We start from the raw sequence: 21555 nt of genomic DNA, 5'->3' as shown, positions 1-21555 counted from the left end.
GAAGCGCTTATAGCTGCTTTTCCAACGATGGATCCGGGGTCACCGATGGCTCCGGTGCCCTCTCCACTTGCCCTATCATCGGGAGGAGAAACGCCGCTCTGTCTTCCTCCATCGGGAGTCCTGCCGATACCTCAACCATCGACGTCATAGATACCGTTGCCGTCAGTGCTGCCGATCCGTCCACCGATGCCCTCGATGCCTTCATCGGTGCCTCCCATAACTCCCTCGATGCCTTCGGAGCCTAGACCAGGGCCTTCGGGAATACCTTCCTCCCGTCGCTCTCAGGTGCCTATAGGGACCAGTACTGATCCTTATGACACCTAGACAGACTATTTGTCCCCGGACACCGATGATTTACCATATCCACCCTCTCTTACCGAAAGCAGGAAGCATTCTCCCTAGAGGACTGGTCCTTCATCAATTTTGTGAAGGAAATGTCTGAGTTGGTTCCCTTCCAACTACAGACTGAGCAAGGTGATAGACATCAGTTGATGGAGTTGTTACAATTTCTGGATGCTCCCAAAGAAATCACCTCCATCCCTATCCATCAAGTTCTTTTGGATCTTTTCAAAAAGAATTGGGAACACCCTGGTTCGGTAGCACCAGTCAACTGCAAAGCAGATACCACATACTTGGTCCAATCAGCTCCAGGGTTCCAGAAACTTCAATTGGATCACCAGTCCATGGTTGTTGAATCTGCTCAAAAGAAGGCACGATGTTCAAAGCCCCATTCTTCCTTCCCTCCAGGCAAGGAACAGAAATTCCTGGATGCCATTGGTCATCGTGTTTTCCAGGGATCAATGTTAATCTTTCGGATAGCCTCTTACCAACTTTATATGACCCAGTACAATAGGGTCCTATTCAAGCAAATACAGGACTTTGCAGACTCCCTGCCTCAGAAATTCCAGGAGTAGCTACAAACCCTGATCCATAAAGGTTTTGAAGCGGGGAAACATGAAATAAGGTCCTCTTATGACATCTTCAACACCGCTTCCAGGGTTTCTGCAGCTGCTATTTCTGCAAGAAGATGGGCATGGCTTAAGTCTTCGGACTTACGTCCTGAAGTCCAAGACAGATTGTCCGATCTGCCTTGTATTGGAGACAATCTGTTTGGTGAACAGATCCAATAGACAGTGGCGCAGCTCAAGACTCATCATGAGACTCTTCGCCAACTTTCTCTGATGCCTTCTGACTATTCGGCCAAACAACCATTCAGGAAGGACTCTAAAAAGTCGTTCTATCGTCAAAAGAAGTCCTACCCACCACCGTCTAGAGGTCGCTCCACAAAGCCTTTCCAAAAGGCCCAGTCCCAACAACCTCGTAAGCAAAAACCTCAAGCAGCTCCTCAGCCGGGCCCTGCTTCCAGTTTTTGACTCCTGCATAGAGAGCAGCAGCCAACTTCCACTGCCACATGTACCAGTGGGAGGTTGATTGTGTCATTTCAACAACATCTGGCACATAATCACCTCGGACCAGTGGGTCCTTGCCATAATCTCTCAAGGTTATCACCTGAACTTTCTCTTCATCCCACCGGATTCCCCACCTCGATTGAATTGGGGAACCTCAGACCACTCACTACTCCTGGACCAGGAGGTCTCTCTCCTTCAATCCTGAGCAATCGAACCAGTACCCTACTCCCAACAGGGCCTCTGTTTTTATTCCCAGTACTTTCTAATCCCCAAAAAGTCAGGTGGTGTTCGTCCAGTTCTGGACCTGCGTGCACTCAACAAGTACCTCCAATGAGAAAAGTTCAAGATGGTAACCTTGGATTCCCTCCTTCCTCTTCTGCAAAGGGAAGACTGGCTCTGCTCTCTAGACCTCTAGGACGCTTACACAAACATTGCGATAACTCCGTCTCATCGCAGATTTCTGAGATTCCTGATGTGAGCACTCGGTATTGATAGTGCTTTGGGCCTATTTGGCCTAGCATCTGCACCATGAGTTTCATCAAGTGTCTCGTAGTAGTAGCAGCCTTCCTCAGGACCCAAGATGTTCATGTCTACCCCTATCTCGACGACTGGTTGATCAGGGCTCCCACTCAGCAAGCTGCTCTGATGTCCCTACGTCTTACCTTACACACTGATCTCTCTAGGATTTCTCTTACATTGGACCTCTTTGCATCACCTCAAAACCGCAAAGTAGAGAACTTTTGCTCGCTCAATCGCAGCCAACATTCACTACCAAGAGTCGCGTTCTCCCTCTCATGGGCCACCGGTCTCTTCTATGCATTTCCTTCACTTCCACTTCTCTCAATGACTCTCGTGAAGCTACATCAGGACAAGGGAACCATGATCCTGATAGCCCCTCACTGCCCACAGCAAGTGTGGTTTCAGATTCTTCAGGACCTCTCCATTCGCAGGCACATTCCCCTGGTGAAGGACCCGCTTCTGCTCACTCAGAGCGACGGGTGCCTACGCCACCCCAATCTTCAGGCCTTGTCCCTGACTACGTGGGTGTTGAAAGGTTAATTCTTCAGCCACTCAACCTCTCGGAGCCAGTTTCCCGTGTCCTGATTGCTTCACGGAAGCCTTCCACGAGAATCTTATTTTTACAAATGGAACAGGTTTAAATCATGGTGTTCCTCACTGTCCCTTGATCCTTTCACTTGTTCCACCACAAAGTTTCTGGGCTACCTCTGGCACCTATCAGAGTTAGGTCTAAAAACTTTTTCCATCAGGATGCGTGTCAGTGCAGTAGCCACCTTCCATAAAGGTGTTGGGGATGTTCCTATTTCAGTACAACCCCTTGTCACACGATTTTTGAAGGGCTTGCTCCACCTCAAACCTCCCCTGCGCCCTTCGGCCCCTTCTTGGGACCTTAACCTAGTTTTGGGTCGGCTCATGAAACCACCATTCGAGCCTCTCCAATCATGTGATCTTCGCTATCACATGGAAAGTGATTTTTCTTCTGGCAATCACATCTGCTCGCAGAGTTAGTGAATTACAGGTTCTAGTTATCTTCCCACTTTACACTAAACTTCTGTACGACCGGGTAGTACTCCGCACTCACCCTAGGTTTTTGCCTAAGGTAGTATCGGAGTTTCATATTAATCAATCCATCATACTACCTACCTACTTTCCCAGGCTCCATTCTAATGCGGAAGAACAGGCTCTGCATACCCTTGACTGTAAACGGGCTCTAGCATTCTATCTAGACAGTACAACCGCCCAAAGAAAAAGCACTCAACTGTTTGTTTCTTTCCATTCGACCAGGTTGGGGCGACCTGTGGGTAAGCAGACTCTCTCCTCCTGGTTAGCGGACTGCATATCCTTTTGCTATTAGCAAGCAGGCATTCCACTTCAAGACCATGTTAAAGCACACTCTATCAGGGCCATGGCAACTTCAGTAGCGCACCTACGGTCGGTGCCGCTTCCTGGAGTTCTCTCCATACCTTTGCAGCCCATTATTGTTTGGACAGGAATGGAAGACAAGATTCCATCTTCGGCCAGTCTGTCTTGCGCAACCTTTTTGCAACTTGATGTACCAACACCCTTCCGCCTGCCCGTTAGGGTTCAGGATGCCCTCTACCAAATTCCACCCCAGTTGTTGTGCCGGTTGCACGTCTTGGGTACATGTGGTGCATATCTCGGACATCCTCCGCTCGTTACTCACCCATATGTGAGGAGTACCATCCTGCTTGTCCTGTGAGAAAGCAAATGTTGCTTACCTGTAACAGGTGTTCTCACAGGATAGCAGGGTGTTAGTCCTCACAAAACCTGCCCACCACCCTGCGGTGTTGGGTTCGTTACTTTTCTTATTTTATTTTTGGGCACTTACTATAGCTTTTAAACAAGACTGAAGGGGGACCCCTGCTGGTTGCAGGGTTAGTATCATTCTGGGCATGCCCAGTAGGTGCCAGTCAAAGTTCTAGAAACTTTGACAAGTGTTCCGTGATTGGGCTCCATCCTGTGATGTCACCCATATGTGAGGGCTAATATCCTGCTGTCCTGTGAGAATACCTGTTACAGGTAAGCAACATTTGCTGTACTGTATGTTTATCCAGATTTTCATGTACAGAAATATCGATTGTATAGAACCTGGATATAAGCAATATACCTTACTACTTCTTCTTTTTCTTAGGAGACAATGGATAACAGTGAAAAGTTGAATGCCAGAAGATGTAAAGAAAAGGATACAGCATATGAGCCCTGCAGCAATGTTAAGACCACTTTTAATCTGTCCACTGTTGCTTCAATGCATGAACCTCCATCCAAATATCATTTATCAAAGATTTTGTCATTCATTCCTGAAGAATTCCATTTAAGTGATCAATATTATGATGCATCTGAAATGCACACTAAAGAAAATACAGACATAGCCAATATGACTTCTGTTGGAAAGAATGAGCCTGGCCTGGCTGATGCTTATCTGTCACCCTCTCATAAGATTGGAAATGAGTATCAAGATACCTCAGATAAATGGCAGCTAGCACAGGAAGAAAATATTAATTGTGGCATGGAAGATGATGAGAATGAAAAAGGTATACACTTGGATAATCAAACCTATTTTTAAATATACTTGCAAATTTTGAATGTGTAGAAATGGACGTATAGGGAGCAAAATAAGTCTGATCCTTCAAAACTATTAGTCTGTTTTCATTTCTTTCTTGTCTTAAGGGTTTAGTAAACACAATTATGGCTTTAGGTTCTTCTCTGAAGACAAGGTAAATCAGCAGTCACACAAATAGAGTTCACTGCCTAGGGCACTATATTTTTGAGCTTACAAGGAATTTCTTGAAAAAATGAGCATTATAGTAGTTCCAGTGCACCCACAATGTAAAGAGTGCCTCATTTTTCTCATTCGGTTTTCATAAGGTGAATTGGATATGTTTCATTTTCAGCAGTTTGTCACTTTTGATAGTTTAAAGCAGCAAACTGCTTTTTCCTGTCGATAGCAGGGCTGAATTAGCCGTGCTGTCATGGGAACTGTCCATCAGGCCCGGGAGGTGGAGCTTCACTAGTGATGTCAGAGCTTTGCTCTGAGGCTGTGCGTGGTTTTCCGCGCTAGAAAACGACTCTCATCAGTCTGTTTTTCCACACGTGGGATCGCACGCGGAGCTTCAGACCTCAGTTTATTTATTTTATTTATTTAACAGCTTTTTTTATACCGACATTAGAATACACATCATATTGGTTTACATCTTAACAGAAGATGGAAATTACAAAGAACAGGGGGGCAACCGAAAAACAAAGGTAGGAGGCTCTAACGGGGAGCCTGAAAAGTGGAACTAAGACACTGTGAATAAATAGACAGGGAACATATTTACAGAAATTACAGGGGGCGTGTTGCGAGGCGTTATGTGAGGAAAGGAAGGGAGGGCGTGGAGGGAACAGATTATTGAAATTAATCTGGAAATGCCTGGTGGAAGAGCCAGGTCTTTAGCATTTTCCTGAATTTAAATGGGCATGGCTCCAGGCAGAGGTTGGAAGGTAGAGCATTCCAGTGAGTCGGGCCGGCAATTGAGAGAGCACGGTCCCTTGTTGCTGTGAGACGGGCCTTTTTGAGGAGTGGGACTTGTAGTGTGCATTTGAGGTTAGACAGTTTGTGTGAGTTGGAATGGTTTGCTGAGCCAGGAGGAATTATTTTTGTGGATAGATTTGTGTATGATAGTGAGTGTTTTGAAAAGGATATGGGATGAGATAGGGAGCCAGTGTAGTTCCTTGAGGATAGGGGTTATGTGGTCAGTTTTGCGTGCATTGCTGATTATCCTTGCTGTTGCATTTTGTAGTATCTATAATGGTTTGATGGTGGAGTAGGGGAGGCCTAGGTACAGGAAGTTGCAGTAATCCAGCTTAGAAGAAAGGGTGGCTTGGATGACAGTTTTGAGATCATGTGTGTGGAGAAGGGGCTTGAGCTTTTTTATAATATTGAGCTTGTAGAAGCCTCCTTTAGGGACAGAGCTAATGTGTTTTTTTAGATTCATATGTGGGTCGATTAGGACGCCAAGGTTTTGTACAAGGGGCTGAGAAATGAGGCAGATGGCCGTGGGGTCTTTGGAGGGAAGGAACTTGAAGGTCTGGTGGTTGTGGATGAAGGAGGAGCTCAGTTTTTGATGAGTTGAGGGCAAGTTGTAGGGAGGTGTGTAGTGAGTTTATGGATGAGAGGCATTTCTCCCAGAAGCTTAGAGTTGCGGATAATGATTCACGGAGAGGGATGATGATTTGGACAACATTAAATAGATGTAGAATTTGAGACCAAGATCTGATAGATGATGACAGAGAGGCAGGAGGTAGATGTTAAAGAGGGTGGAAGAGAGGGAGGAGCCTTGAGGCACTCCTTGAGAGAGGGTATAGTGTGTGGATTCTGAGATGCCTAGTTTAACAGAGAAACGTCTGTTGGCCAGATAGGATCTGAACCAGAGGAGGGCTATGCCAGAGATACCAATATCAGCTAGTCGGGACATGAGATTGTGGCTTATCGTATCAAAAGCCGCAGAGATGTCGAGGAACGCAATGAGATAGTTATGACCTTGGTCAAGGCCAGTGAGGAGGGAGTCAGTGAGGGATAGGAGGGTTTCTGTGCTCAGATTTTTACGGAAGCCAAATTGGGAGGAGTGAAGGATGTCTACGAGATAGTCCATTAGTTGGGTGTTTACCACCTTCTCCATGATTTTCACGATGAGGGGGAGGTTGGAGATGGGACGGTATTTGGCTGGGTCTTTGGGGTCAAGGGATGGCTGCTTGATAAGGGGTTTGACTACAGTGTGTTTTAGGGAATTGGGAACTGAGCAGTTGATGATGTCTGCTATGGGTTTTGCAATGATGTTGGGGATGGAGAGGAAGGTTTTAGTGGGGATGGTATCGGATGGGTGGGATGCAGGCTTAGTTCTTTTTTTTTTTTTGTTATAAACATTTTTATTGATTTTCAGTGCATGGTATGTAATGATCATATTTGACACAAAAAAGAAAACAGAGCCATAACTCTTCCACCACATGGACGCCATTACATAAACATGCTTATAGAACTATACAACATTTCAACTATGTGCCATGAACAAACCCCAACCTTCCCCCCCCCCTTCCCCCCCCCCCCCTTATTCCCACAGTTCCCGGTTACAGGAATAAAAGAATATCTTCCAGGGCTGAGTTCAATACAAGGTGATAAGACAGAAAATGAATATGATACACAGTGCCCTATCAGAAAACAACACAAAAAATTCCTAAAAATGACAAGGAGCAAGGTGGAAAATACAGCAGGTCCAATCTGGTCACAGGTGTGTCTGAGCTCAATGAGCCGAGTCCCAAAGGGCAGGGAAAAGGCACCAGGCAGGGATAGTGAGAAGCAGTGCAATACTCCAGTATAGTAAAGCAAAGCTGCTCCCAAAAAACAATCGGGTGACTGGATAACTTTATGGAAAAAAGGACCATGTATTCTGGTAGGACTGAAGGCGGTTATATCGGAGAGCAGTAAGATACTCAAGACGTTTGTGTTGCCGTAGCAAGGTGGTGACTTCCGCCAACGTTGGAACCCGAGGGCTTTTCCAAAACTTAGCCAGCAGAAGGCGGGCAGCTGTCCATACTTGCTGGCAGAACCGTTGCTGGCCCTTCTTCAGTCCAGTGATTAAGCTATTAAGAAGCACCATTTTGGCAGTTAGCTGGATAGGCTGGGATAAGAGTGGGGAAACCCAGCGCTGTAGATCAAGCCAGAAGCACGCTATTTTCGGACAAGTCCACCATATATGTAAGAACGAGCCCGCTAACCCACATTCTCGCCAGCAAAGTGGTGAGTAGTGTTGATAAAGTGTATGTATTCGTTCTGGAACCATGTGCCATCTGTAAAGAAGTTTATAGCCATTCTCCTGGATTCTGGTCGATGTAGAACTATGGCCCACCCCGTCGAATATTTGTTCCCACTCTTGAGGCGATAGGATCGTACCGAGTTCGCATTCCCATTGGCGTATATGAGACATCTTCGAGATAGGGGGAGCGTTTAACAGACCATATATTTTAGACGCCACTTTAGTCAGCTTGTCCGCTCCTTCACAATAATTCTCAAAGAGAGACCGTGTGGGCCGTAATTCTTGACGTCGCACAAGGTTATGCAGAAAATGATAAATCTGGGCATATGGGAGGTAATCAGTAGTTGGAATTCCATATTGTAGTCCCATCTGCGAAAAAGGCAGGATCTGGCCCCCTTGACAGACATGTCCGATAGTCAGGATGCCAGCTTGGGCCCAGGAGTGAGAAGATGCGGTTTTGTGACCAGCCGGAAACTGCAATGTATGATATAAAGATGATTGGTAATAATAAGAAAATCTACCGACCAGTGCAGCTTTCCAGGATATCCAGACCATCAATGTCGTGCGGGTGGCCCAGGGTATGCAGGCGGTGGGTCTCCACGTGTGATGGGGTTGCCAGAATAAAGCGCTGATTGCCATAGAGCCCAACATGGCTTGCTCCACTTGAGACCACTGCTTGGGAGTCTCCCGTTTGTGTAGATCAACAATCGCTTTCAACTGGGCCGCTGCGTAGTACTGTGCAAAATTTGGAACTCAGAGTCCTCCAACCCTCTTGGACAAATACAGTGTTTGACGCGCGACTCGAGGGGGTCTGCGTCTCCATATAAAGTCAAAAATTTTCTTTTGAAGTTTTTTCAGCATAGAGGAGGTTAAGTAGACTGGAAGAGTAGAAAACAAATTAAATAGACGAGGCAAAATGTTCATTTTAATAATAGCAATTCTACCCAACCAGGAAAAGGATTTTTGATGCCAGCGTAGGAGATCTCGATCAATGGTCTTGAGGAGCGGCTCGTAGTTGAGATGGTAGAGATCCTCCAATGAGGCATTGAGATACACACCTAGGTACTTGAGAGCTTTCGTCGCCCATTTAAATGGAAAGTTGCTCTTGATGGTTTCTATGTCAGTATTGCACAAGTTAATATTGAGGAGCTCGGACTTGTCAAAATTCACCCTGAATCCAGAAACACCGCTGAACGCTGCCATTTCCTGTCTCACCGCCTCCAAGGAGTACAGGATCAGCCAAAGTGAACATGACATCATCCGCAAAGAGGGATATGGTATACTGTGTACCCCGCAGTTCTATTCCCTTAACCGCTGGTGAAAGGCGTATACGAGTAGCAAAAGGCTCTAGAAAAATAGCAAACAGTAATGGAGAAAGGGGACACCCCTGTCTGGTTCCCCTCTCAATTGCGAAGCTTGGGCCATACCGTCCGTTGACCTTTACCAAAGCTGTCGGAGAATCATACAGCCGATGTATCCACTGAAGAAAAGCGTCCCCAAAGTTCATAACCTGTAATGCTTGAAACAGGAAAGGCCAATGGTCTAGGTCAAAGGCCTTATCCGCGTCTACCGCCAACAGGACCGCTGGGATATTTTCTCTCTTCGCCCACCAGATGAGGTCCAAGATCTTCCGAACATTGTTTCCTGCCATGCGCTGAGGTATGAACCCCACCTGATCAGAGTGAATAAGTCCAGGAAGGAATCTATTCAGTCGCTGCGCTAGGATCCTCGCCAGGATCTTCAGATCTTGATTAATAAGTGAAATGGGCCTATACAACCCGCACAGAGTAGGGTCTCGGCCTGGTTTGGGGAGAATGGTAATGCCGGCCCTGTTAGCATGGATATGGAAAGAACCTCCCTCGCGAATATAGTTGAAAAGTGACACGAGGTGGCCCACCAGCTCATCAGACAACGCTCGATAATATTCACTGGAAAGGCCATCCAGGCCCGGGGATTTCCCGTTCGGTAGCTGTTTGATAACATCCCTTACTTCCGACTCCATTATTGGAGAATCTAACATCTCCTTCTGGGCGTCTGTAAGTGTTGGCAGCGGCAGATCAGCTAGATACTCCTGAATATCAGACAGCTTAATGGATTGGTCAGCACCATACAGATGAGCGTAGAAGTCGACAAAACTCTGCCGAATCTCCTCCGGGTCCGTGGTTAATCACCCCTCAGATGTCACTATCTTTGGTATCATGCTCTGTAACGTACGTGTCTTCAGCTGCCTGGCCAGCAGTTTGCCAGCCTTATCCCCTCCCTCGAAATAGCATTGTTTGAGTTTCTCCATTTGGAAGGCTGTCCGGTCTGCGTGTAAATGCGCCAGTCGTTGTCGTGCGTCCGATAGTTTAGCGTAGACTTTGGCGGACAGAGTCAGCATTTGCGACTTAGTCAGTTGCGCTATCTCCCCCTGCAGAGCTAGACAGTTAGCGTCCCTCTCTTTCTTGAGGGCCACTGCTTTTGCTATACAAATCCCACGGACGACGGCCTTCGAACATTCCCAGATCGTACTGAAAGGGATGTCAGGGTCATTATTTAAAGAAAAGAATTCGCGCACCTGTGAGGCGAGAGTAGATCGAAAAGTTTCCGATCGTAGGATCGACGTGTTGAGCTTCCAGTAGGTCTGACCCCCCAATGTCTTTTAAGTCTAGTGTGACTGCTCCATGGTCGGACCAAGTGATGGGAAGGATATCTGTGTCATGGACCTTAGGTATGAGACATTGGTCTAGGAGAATAACATCTATTCTGGAGTACGTGCCGTGAGGGTTAGAATAGAATGTGAAAGTCCGTTCCGTCGGGTGGTGATGCCTCCATATGTCCGCCAATTTCCATTGCCTCATTAAAGCGTGGAGGGTAGCCCTAATTTTATGTCCAGAACGCAATACTTGTTGACTGAGAGTACGAGAGTTATCTATATCAGGTTGCAATGTGGCATTGAAATCTCCACCTATTATCAAGAAGCCCTCTGCTACTGTTTTAAGCAAGCTCTGAATCTGTTGCCAGAACGCTACTTGATCCTGCGAGGGTGCATATATGGATAACAGTGTAAATAGGGTGGCACCCAGTTTAAACTTAATAAGAACAAATCGCCCCAGTGGGTCTAGTCGTTGCTCCAGCAATTCAAACGTAATGGCAGCTGAGATCAAGAAGGTGGCAAAATCTGTGGGAAGCTTTTCGAGCGCAGGAGATGTTCATGTCTCCTGCGTACATGCGTCTCTTGTATAAGGGCAAAAGATACCTTGTGATCTGTTAGGTCTCGAAACAACATATCCCTTTTCTTTCGGGTGTTTAGCCCCTTTACATTAAGTGAGAAGATTCGAATCATGATAGGGTATCAGGAAAGCAGGGAAAAACAATTTTGTGCTCAGAACGTGTAAAATGGGCATAGCATGAAGATCACCTCGTGACCAGAAAGGAACTCCACCTACACAGGGATCCATTGGCGTGAGAAGAAAACCCCCTTTTAAACCCTGCCCTGAAATAGAATGACCGGGAAAATGAACCCCAAAAGCAGAATCCATGTACATTCTCCCCTGGATTCTGTCCTGTGGATGCGGTCCCATGAACCAAGAGGCTGCACACGCCCCCCTCCCCCCGCTATATAAGTCCTACAATAAACATTACAAAACAGATAACTCATGCAGTAATTGTATATGCAATAGAAAAAACTGCAGAGAGGAAAATAGTTACTTAACTATTTACCATCAACACGTATTCAAAAAAACTAGACTAGAGACAATATCATAGGCGTTTGCTCATAGTAAATTGTCGATCTGCTGTCTCTCGCCCGCAAAGGGCCGCAGGCAGTAATCAGCCTGTGAGTTCAAACAATTTTTTAATCATTTATTGTCTCATGTCTACCTACCACTCACTCCAAAAAAACATTTTTTATTGAATAAATTGCTAACTCAACCTATAAAGTGCAAAAATCTTTAAAACTAATTATATAATATTCAACCGGCTAGTAACCCATATGTTAGAACACCTGAAAATGCGCAGCCAAAAAAATGGTCAAACAACTTATCTAGAATATTTCCATTGTTCAACCCCGACATGGTCCATGTTTCGACTCTCAACGAGTCTTTTTCAAGGGGAATATGAATACCAGATCACTGTATCACCGGTACAATGCTTTCATTCAGTTCCTGCAATATGAAGTCAAAAGATAAAAACAATCAAAACCACACACACAAACAGAGGAAAAAAGTCTGCTCAAATGTCATACTTTCCAACTTAACACGAAAACTGTTAATGAAGGCACAAGCGCTCCCTGCAAGAGGGCCACCTGTTCAACTTAAAAACTCACCGCAACGCCGGACTCATCTAACTTCAGATCATAACATGGCGATAAACGCCTTTATCAAAACTAAACCGCTATGCGGGTTTAAATACCCCGCTAAGTGCTATAAGGCCGGAAGCGAAAAAAACTGTTTTCCGGTCGTTTGATCCTTTGCTGAAAACTACTAGTCCCGGCATTCAATTTTGCCACCAGCTGTCATTTTTGGTCAATCACACCCCACCAACTTAAAAAACTGACCAGTCAATTTCCTTGTTGAGCCCCTTCGGAATAACAGAATCAAAAAAGTGTATCCATTTTTGCTCTCTCTGTGTCAAATATAAATCAAAATTGCCGCCCCGATTACTCGGAGCTGGCTTTTCAATTGCTGCAAATCTCAGTTCTGCGAACGTATGATCCCTCTCAATGCAGTGTTGAACACAAGGCGCCTCCAACCTATTCCTGGTTATGGCACTGCGATGTTCTATCATTCGCGTCTTGAGGCATCTTTTCGTCTTGCCAATGTATAGAAGCGGACAGGGGCACCATAACGCATAAACCACCCCCCTGGATTCACAAGTGGTGGCAGCTGTTAGTTTAAAGTTGGTTTTAAAAAAAGGTAATATAGTGCCATCAAATGATTGGTCGCATACAGAGCACTTCATACACGGCCGATGCCCAACTGTCAAATGTGTTTCCATAATGCTATTGTCTTGCTCATCAAAAAAATCTGAATGTACAATAAGATCTCTAATATTCTTCCCGCGTTTGAACGCAAACATCGGGAAATGTTGAAACCCCTCATGCAAACTCAATACATGCCAAAATTTCTTAATCACCTTTTGTACTTTGTAGATTTGAGATGAAAACGGTAAAACGCATACCAACCGCTCGGTGTCTTGACTACCACGAGCGGATTGAAATAACAAATCTCTGTTGATCCATCGGGCTCGTTTGTATGCCTTCTTGATGATACTAGAAGGATAGCCCCGTTGTGTAAAGTTGTTCATCATCACCTGTGCCTTCATTTTATAGTCAGAAACATCTGAACAAAGACGTCTCAGTCTTAAAAACTGACCATAAGGTAAGTTGGAACGGAGATGAAGCGGATGACAACTGTCAAACTGGAGGATCGTGTTTTTATCTGTGGGCTTGCGGTAAATGGAAAATTGAAATCCCGACTGCTGGATGCTAATGGAGATATCTAGATATGAAACATTCCTTTTGTCAAAAATAAAAGTGAAACTCAAATTGGCATCACAATTCTGTAACCACTCCATAAAGGCTCTAAACGTAGATTCATCTCCTTCCCACACTATCAGAATATCATCAATGTACCTCCTCCACAATTTTACATGTTGGCCAAAAGGATTATTACTCAAATGTTTATTCTCAAAGTCTCCCATGTATAAGTTAGCGACATCCGGGGCCATGGTGGCACCCATCGCCACCCCTTTAGTTTGGTGGTAAAAGACTTTGTCAAACATAAAGAAATTATTACTCAAGACCACCTCTGCTAAAGTGCTCACAAATTCTGCAGGAATCCGGTTGTTATGATTCACTGTGCGGAGAGTCTTTTTAATGATATTGATTGCCTTAACCTGTGGTATATTGGTGTAGAGAGATACTACATCAATAGTAGCCAAAGCTAACAACTCATTCGGGAATAGATCCTCCGTAATGTTTTCCAATTGTGTCATCAAATCAGTAGAATCTCTGACATAAGATGGTAACTGTTTCACCAAGGGGGCTAAAAATTTGTCGACAAAAATCGATAAAGGTTCTAATAAAGACCCCCTCGTAGATACTATCGGCCTCCCTGGTGGTTTCTCAAGAGACTTGTGTATCTTAGGTAAAACATACAAAACAGGTGTCTTAGGGAAATCTACAACCAAAAACCGTTTCTCTCTCGATGTAATCCAAAATTTAGTAAAAGCCATATCTATCAAAGAATCTATGTGAGCCTTCAATTCAGCCGTGGGATCTATTTCCAATTTGGTGTAGTAAGTAATGTCCCCTAGCTGTCTCATAACTTCTGTACAGTAGTCTTCGGTGTTCATAATAACAACCGCTCCCCCCTTGTCAGCTGATTTCACTACAACTGTGGAATCCTTGGCTAAAGTTTTCAATGCTGACATTTCCATAACGGAACAGTTCCACTCAGTATTGCAGGACAGAAATTTCTTCTTCCTTAATTCACTCAATACTAAATCTTGAAAAGTACTGATAGCTGCATCCATAGGGCCAGGGGGATACCACTTGGATTGCGGTGTTACAATAGAAGTGTCTAATGTGCAAATCTTGTTCTTGGAAAAGAAAACCTTAAGAGACAGACTCCGGACAAATTTGTGAAAAAACTTTTCAATCTCAAACAGATCGCCTTTAATTGTGGGTACATAAGATAGACCTTTCTCTAGCATGGCCGTTTGTTGACTAGACAGTGACTTCGTAGACAAATTGATTACCGTGGTTGTTGCTCCTGCTGGGATCGAGTTGCCGGGCGCGGGCGTGAAGTGCTGTTCCCCGTCCCTGGATTCCAGCCCACGGACTGCTGGTTTTTTTGGTTTTTCTGAGTTTGAAATCTCACTTTTCTGTTTTGTTTAGACAAAGCAGAATTTTTCGGATGTTCACCATTCTCTTTTTCTTCCCCCGAAGAATCTGAGGAAGAACTAGAGTTCTCAAAGGTCCGAGCTTTCCGATTACGATTTCTATTGTAATTCGGCTGCATCCAAAAATATACAGGACCTTTTTGGTAGTCTTTTTCATCTCTTACAAACTTCTCCAACTTTGCATCTTTCAACTGTTTGGAGAACGCTGTCATAGCTTCATTCAACTCAAATGATTTCTGTTCGAATTCATTCAATGAAAGTTGATAAGATACTGAAAGCAATAGAAGAAAAATATAAGTTGCTTTATCCCGATTATGCAAAGTGGAGATTATAATTAATTTAAAAATCTTGTTTGATTTAAAAAAAATCTTTTTGACATAAATATTATATCAAAATTATTTATAAACACACATAAAAATTTACATAAGGAGGAAGGAGGCAAGTTAATGATTATACTACGAGAAGGGCGCAAGGCCGTGGAGGCATGCACCAGTAATATGAAACTTACCTCTTTCTCCAATATATTTTATTAAAATTGATTGTCAATACAAATAAAAATAAGATAGTTTATCGAACACATTTTTAGGAGGTGAGAGCACAGAATTTTGGGAGTACATTTATTTGGATTTCTCATCACAAGCGGAGAGAGATACGAATTCAGAAATAACCATATCAGCTTTAGCTGTGTTCAGCAATTGATCAATCTCTACTTTGATGCTGTCCCCGGTTATTTTTGCCTGTTCAATAATTGCCAGCATCAAATCTAAGGAACATTTGTTTAAAATCTGGTTCCATTTATGTAGAAAGGTGCTGTCTTCAGTATATAACAGGGGTTCTTTGTTAATACGGAGTCCCCGGGGTATCCGCTGTACTCTGCAGTACTCAATAAGCGTACTGCCATGCATCTCGGTCCTAATTAACCGTTTTTGAAGGTTCAAAACCTGTATCCACATGTCGGCTTGTGTTGTCACCACTTCCGGTATAGAAAAAAACGACGGAGTCTCCAATACCTCTTGTAAATGTGTATGTGTGAAGCTAAAAACATCCTGCCAAAACATCAGGAGGCGTTCGTCCTATTCTGGACCTACAGACCCTCAAAAAGTACCTCCAGCAAGAGACGTTCAAGATGGTAACCTTAGGCTTGCTTCTTCCTCTTCTACAAAGAGGAGACTGGCTCTGCTCTCTGCACCTCTAGGACACATACACTCATATTGCGATAATTGGAAGAAATGATTGCCAAAGAGATAGAGGTGACAAAACATTTTTCAGATACATCAGAGAGAGGAGAAAAATTCAAAGTGGTATAGTAAAATTGAAAGGTGAAAAGGATCAATGTGAGAAGATGGACGAAGAAATGGCAGAAATATTAAACAAATACTTCAGTTTAGTGTTCACTAAAGAGTACCCAGGAGAAGGACCATCGCTAGTTAGCAAGAAACTGGAGGGGATTGGAGTAGATGTAACTCCGTTTACAGTGGAGAATGTGTGGGAATAGCTGGGGAAACTGAAAGTGGACAAAGCCATGGGGCCTGATGGGGTTCAGCCCAGGATACTGAGGGAGCTCAGAGATGTGCTGGCGGGACCACTGTGTGATCTGTTCAATAGATCCCTAGAAACAAGAGTGGAGCCGAGTGATTCGAGAAGAGTGGTGGTGGTCCTGCTTCACAAGAGTGGGCACAGAGAGGAGGCTGGTAACTATAGGTCGTTAGCCTCACCTCGGTGGTGGGAAAAGTGGGAGACGCTGCTGAAAGAGAGAATAGTGAGCTATCTACAGTCGGGAGAATTGCTGGACCAGAGGCAGCATGGATTCACCAGGGGAAGATCCTGTCAGACAAATCTGATTGACTTTTTTTCGACTGGGTGACTAGGGGGATGTATCAAAGAAGAGCGCTCGACGTCATCTACTTGGGTTTCAGCAAGGCTTTTGATACGGTCTCGCACAGGAGTCTGGTGAATAAAATGAGAAGCTTAGGAGTGAGTGCCGAGGTGGTGGCCTGGATTGCAAACTGGTTCACGGACAGAAGACAATGTGTGTTGATAAATGGAACTTACTCTGAAGAGAGAGCAGTGTTAAGCAGAATGCCGCAAGGATTGGTGTTTGGACCGGTCCTGTTCAATATCTATGTGAGCGACATAGCGGACGGGCTAGAAGCTAAGGTTGTCTGTTTGCAGATGACACTAATATCTGCAACAGAGTGGACATGCCGGAAGGAGTGGAGAGAAAGAGACAGGATTTAAAGAAGCTGGAAGAGTGGTCGAAGATATGGCAGCTGAGATTCAATGTCAAGAAGTGCAGAGTCATGATTATGGGGTGTGGATATCCGGAAGAACTGTATTCGATGAGGGGTGAAGCGCTGATGTGCACGGAGCAGGAGAGAGACCTTGGGGTGATAGTGTCTAACGATCTGAAGATGGCGAAACAATGTGACAAGGCGATAGCTAAAGCCTGAAGAATGCTGGGCCGCATAGAGAGAGGATTATCGAGTAAGAAAAGGGAAGTGATGATCCCCTTGTACAGGTCCTTGGTGAGGCCTCACCTGGAGTACTGCGCTCAGTTCTGGAGACCGTATCTCCGAAGAGATAGAGACAGGATGGAGGCGGTCCAGAGAAGGGTGACAAAAGGTGGATGGTTTTCATCGAATGACTTATGAGGAGAGATTGAAGAATCTAAATATGTACACCCTGGGGGAAAGGAGGAGCAGAGGTGATATGATACAGACTTTCAGATACTTGAAAGGTTTTAATGATCCAAAGATAACGACAAACCTTTTCCGTTGGAAAAAAAATCAGCAGAACAAGGGGTCATGATTTAAAACTCCAGGGAGGAAGACTCAGAACCAATGTCAGCAAGTATTTCTTTACGGAGAGGGTGGTGGATGCCTGGAATGACCTTCAGGAGGAAGTGTTGAAGACCAAAACTCTCTCTCTCTCTCTCTCTCACTCACCTACTCACTCACACACACCACCTGCCTGACCAATCTCTCTCTCTCTTTCTCTCACTCTCACTCTCACACACACACACTCACTCTCTCTCTCACACACACACTCTCTCTCTCACACACACTCTCACACACACTCTCACACACACTCTCACACACACTCACACACACACTCACACACACACTCACACACACCGCTCAGTCACCTGCCTGACCAATCTCTTGCTCACACACCAATGACTTTCCTGAGCAGTCTGTTGCTCTCACATATTTCTCTTACTTACACACACATTCTCTCATACATTTACATACAAACTTGCTCACTCTGTCTCACTCACCCCCACCCATAGCACACATAGCAGCTACAGCACAACGTAGCCGGTATGCTGCTATTAAGAGTCCTGACAAGTTGAAAACTGCAGCAGGAGTGACCTCCCTAGCCCTACAGCGCTAAGAAGGCAGCACTCAACTGTTTGCTTGTGCTGCGATCGATCGCAGCACAGAGCAATCAGCTGAGAATATAATTCTATGCTTTTCTCTCCAACCTTTTTTTTTTTTTTTTTTGCAGTTTATTATTGTTTGTTTTCTTTCTGATGTTGCGCTGGCGAGAGAAGGGGAGGTCGGAGCCGGGTGGGGGGGAGGCACCGGCGCCGAACTCCGGCAAGCCCTGGCAACGTGGCCAGCCAGCATCGAATGCGATTTCTTCAACAGCATGCATGCATCGCCTTCTTCCGTGTGCCTGGTAAACATCACGTCCTCTTCCGGGCCATGGGGGCGGGAAAAAGAAAAGGTCACATTACTGTTGCTGGCTTCCACAAACACTGCTGCCGTTCCCCTGGTGGCTTGCATGTGCTGATAGCCCGGGCAGGAACAGCAGCAGTGTTCGTCTCGCTGAGGTGAAAGGGGGGGGGGGGGGCGAGCAGCAGGTGCGCGACACACCTGCTGGTGCTTCGGGACGCACTAGTGTGCTGATACACACCAGTTGAGAACCGCTGCTCTAGATGCAGTAATTTGTGGACATTGATTACACTGTCGCCCAGACACAAACCCAACCTGATCCTCCCCAGTCAATGAGGGTACCACCCTAACTAAACGATTTGCCATAATTTTAGCTAAGAGCTTGATATCAAAGTTTAGCACCGAAATCGAGCAATATGAGGCTGGGGATGTTGGGTCCCTCCTTCTCTTGGGCAAAATCATAATCATGGCTGTATTAGTAGCTAATGGAAAGTGTTGCAGTTCAATTAGTTTTTCAAACATAGCTCCCAATGGGAGCGGTGCTTTTTGGGCAATCATTTTATAAATCTCTGAGGAGAAACAATCAGGCCCTGGCGCCTTCAACAGTTTAGCTTCTTGAATATTGTCCATAATTTCCTGTAACTGCATGGGTTTATTCAGTATAGTTAATTGGTCCACTGAGACTTTCAGGTAACAGTGGATTGCAAGTAATCCCTGATGTTATGCCTATCCCCGGGACTGGCTGTGTATAAGCTCTGATAGTATTCTTTGAATACCCTGGCAACCTCTTTACCCGAAAGTACCAAGGTATCCTTCGCATTTCTGTTGATATAAATTTAGGAGCTGACCAGTTCTTTGCCAAATTAGCAAGAGGCCTGCCCACTTTGTTACCAAATTGATAGAATCGAAATTTATAATATAGGGTCCTATTTTTTGCTGTTCTTGAAGCAAGTTATTTAAAACTGTCTGCATGGCTAGGAATTCCACCTTGGTTTCCTCAGTGGGAGCATGTTCAAACGTTCGCTTGACCGAGCGCAATCGCTTTTCCAGGTTTAAGATGGCCACCCCCATAGCCTACTTCTTCGCGATGCAATAAGAGATATCTTCCTTCAACACTATTTTTTGGCAGTCTCCCAAAACATGATAGGGGAGTCCCCATGAACACCATTGTTAGATAAAATATCCTCTCATGTCTTAGATACTCCCTAAGCCCCGCATCCTTGTATAAGTACTTAGGAAATCTCCAACAGCAAGCATGTCTGTGGGCCTGTAACCTAACCTTACACAAACTTTGGGTATGGTCAGATATAATGAAGGGGCCAATTTGCACCTCTTGCACTTGGGGGAAAAGCCTCCCCGCTGAGTAGAATGTAATCTAAATGTGAGTGTGTAACTTGGATTCGAGGGGTGTGTGTACTCCCTCTCGAATGGGTGTAAAACCCTTCAGAGGGCAATCAGATCCAGGTTCGTGCATAAAAAATATATACCTCTCCCCGTTCTTATTGCTTGACCCTGCACAACCAACTGATCCAGACTTATTGTGCACATAATTAGTCTTCCCCTAGCACAATTAAAGAATTTGTGTAAGGCAACAGTAGATTGGAGATTTGAGTGAAAGAAGTGTGATCATAAATATTAGGGGCATAAACCGAGCAAAACACAATAGGTTTTCCCAACAAGACGCCTTCAACCAAGAAATATCTCCCCTAAATGTCTGATATGACCTTTGATTCCTGGAATGTTACTTGTTTCCCCAGGAGCAGGGTACTTCTGCTTTTCTTGTGCCTGATACAGCAGAAAACATTTTGCCCACCCATTGTCTCTTTAGTTTACTATGCCCATTCAAATCCAAATGTGTTTCTTGTAATATGGCCACATGTGCACCCCACCTCTGCAAAGCTTGTAGACATTTATAACATTTAGTTACTGAACCCAATCCTACCATGTTCCAAGTAATGCATTGGATTACCTTTATTAGACATTGCAATAATCCCATAAACAATGCCTAGATAACCAGTGCTCTCGTATAAAGCAAGTTAGGACCTTCCAGCTTAGGTCACAACCTCTCCACTCACCCAAAAAATACCACAAATGTAAGCAATCTAGTGTGCCTATCCCTCACCTTAGTCTTGCAGCCCCTCCCAAACCCCTTTTCAGTCCCCTACCTCCCATCAACCCACGCCTCTTCCACCCCCCCCCCCCCTTCTCCCACGCCACTAACCAACTCTCCACAAACATTATTTTTCTAGCGTGTAGCAGATGGACTCAAAACAAATGGGTATAGTATGCTCGTGCTAGCAGTTGGAGACTGATCTGATGTCAGCACGGGAAAAAATACCCCCACAGGAAGTGCCGCAAATCAGTAATTTCCGTCTCCAAAGCAGTTTGGAGCTACCTCACGCTCGCTGAGCGTGTTTCCAAATTCTAACGACTAAATTCCTAGAAGAAACCTATTGAAGTCAAGCCCCGCACTCCTGTGGTGATACCTGGCGGTCACTCACCCAGTTGAGTTTCTCGAGCTGACTTCCGTGGTCCCTCGGATGTAAGAGCCTCGGTCCGGTGGCCGGTTCGCGGCAGGAACCTAGCCCCCGAGTGAGAAGGGCTCGGGCGCGGCTTGGCCCCCGAGCGAGACGAGTTCGGGCGCGGCCTGGAGGCAGCCTCGGTCCCGGCGTGGACTTGGCTCCCGAGCGAGACGAGTTCGGGAGCGGCCTAGAGGCAGCGGGCGCACTTCCTTATGCGCGGTGGTTGAAGGTACTCTCCCCCGCAGCCGGAGACCGCCCGGGTCGCAGCCGGGAAGCGCCGAAGACAAGGTAAGGCGTATATCTTTACTTGTTCTCCGAGGAAGTGTGGATTCGCTGGGCCTGCCTACGAGGCAGCGCACCAAGGAGGTCGCCATTTTTGCCTGCCTACTCATCTTCAAGCCGATGAGCACACATTGCTAAGCTAAGCGCCCGCGATAGGCGCATGTTGTTAGCGCCCGCGATAGGCGCATGTTGTTAGCGCCCGCGATAGGCGCATGTTAGCGCCCGCGATAGGCGCATGTTAGTGCACGTGATAGGCGCATGTTAGCGCACGCGATAGGCGCATGTTGTTCGCACATTGTACGCCGCCCGCGTATAGGCATTTATAAGACGCCCGTGTATATGCGCATGTATGTAAGACGCCCGTGGATAGGCGCATGCTGTTACGCGCACTTGTTAAGCACTCATCATTGGGCGATACCGAATTTCAGGCGAATGGAGCATAAGTAAGCCC

At 45.5% G+C, this 21555-nt stretch overlaps 1 protein-coding gene across 3 annotated transcripts in view; it reads left to right on the top strand.

The window, feature by feature from the left end:
• The window catches only part of CEP192 (centrosomal protein 192), a 1292743-nt gene that overhangs the window by 340688 nt on the left and 930500 nt on the right, over positions 1 to 21555 (top strand). For all 3 annotated transcript variants that reach the window (XM_029590939.1, XM_029590938.1, XM_029590940.1), the window contains one exon: positions 4081 to 4480. In XM_029590939.1, the coding sequence (XP_029446799.1) occupies positions 4081 to 4480 (400 nt within the window). The remainder of the gene's footprint in view (positions 1 to 4080; positions 4481 to 21555) is intronic.

Source organism: Rhinatrema bivittatum, chromosome 2, assembly GCF_901001135.1.
Source record: "Rhinatrema bivittatum chromosome 2, aRhiBiv1.1, whole genome shotgun sequence".
Lineage (NCBI taxonomy): Eukaryota > Metazoa > Chordata > Amphibia > Gymnophiona > Rhinatrematidae > Rhinatrema > Rhinatrema bivittatum.
Note: the sequence above shows the minus strand (reverse complement) of the source record. Positions and strands in the feature narration are given on the sequence as shown.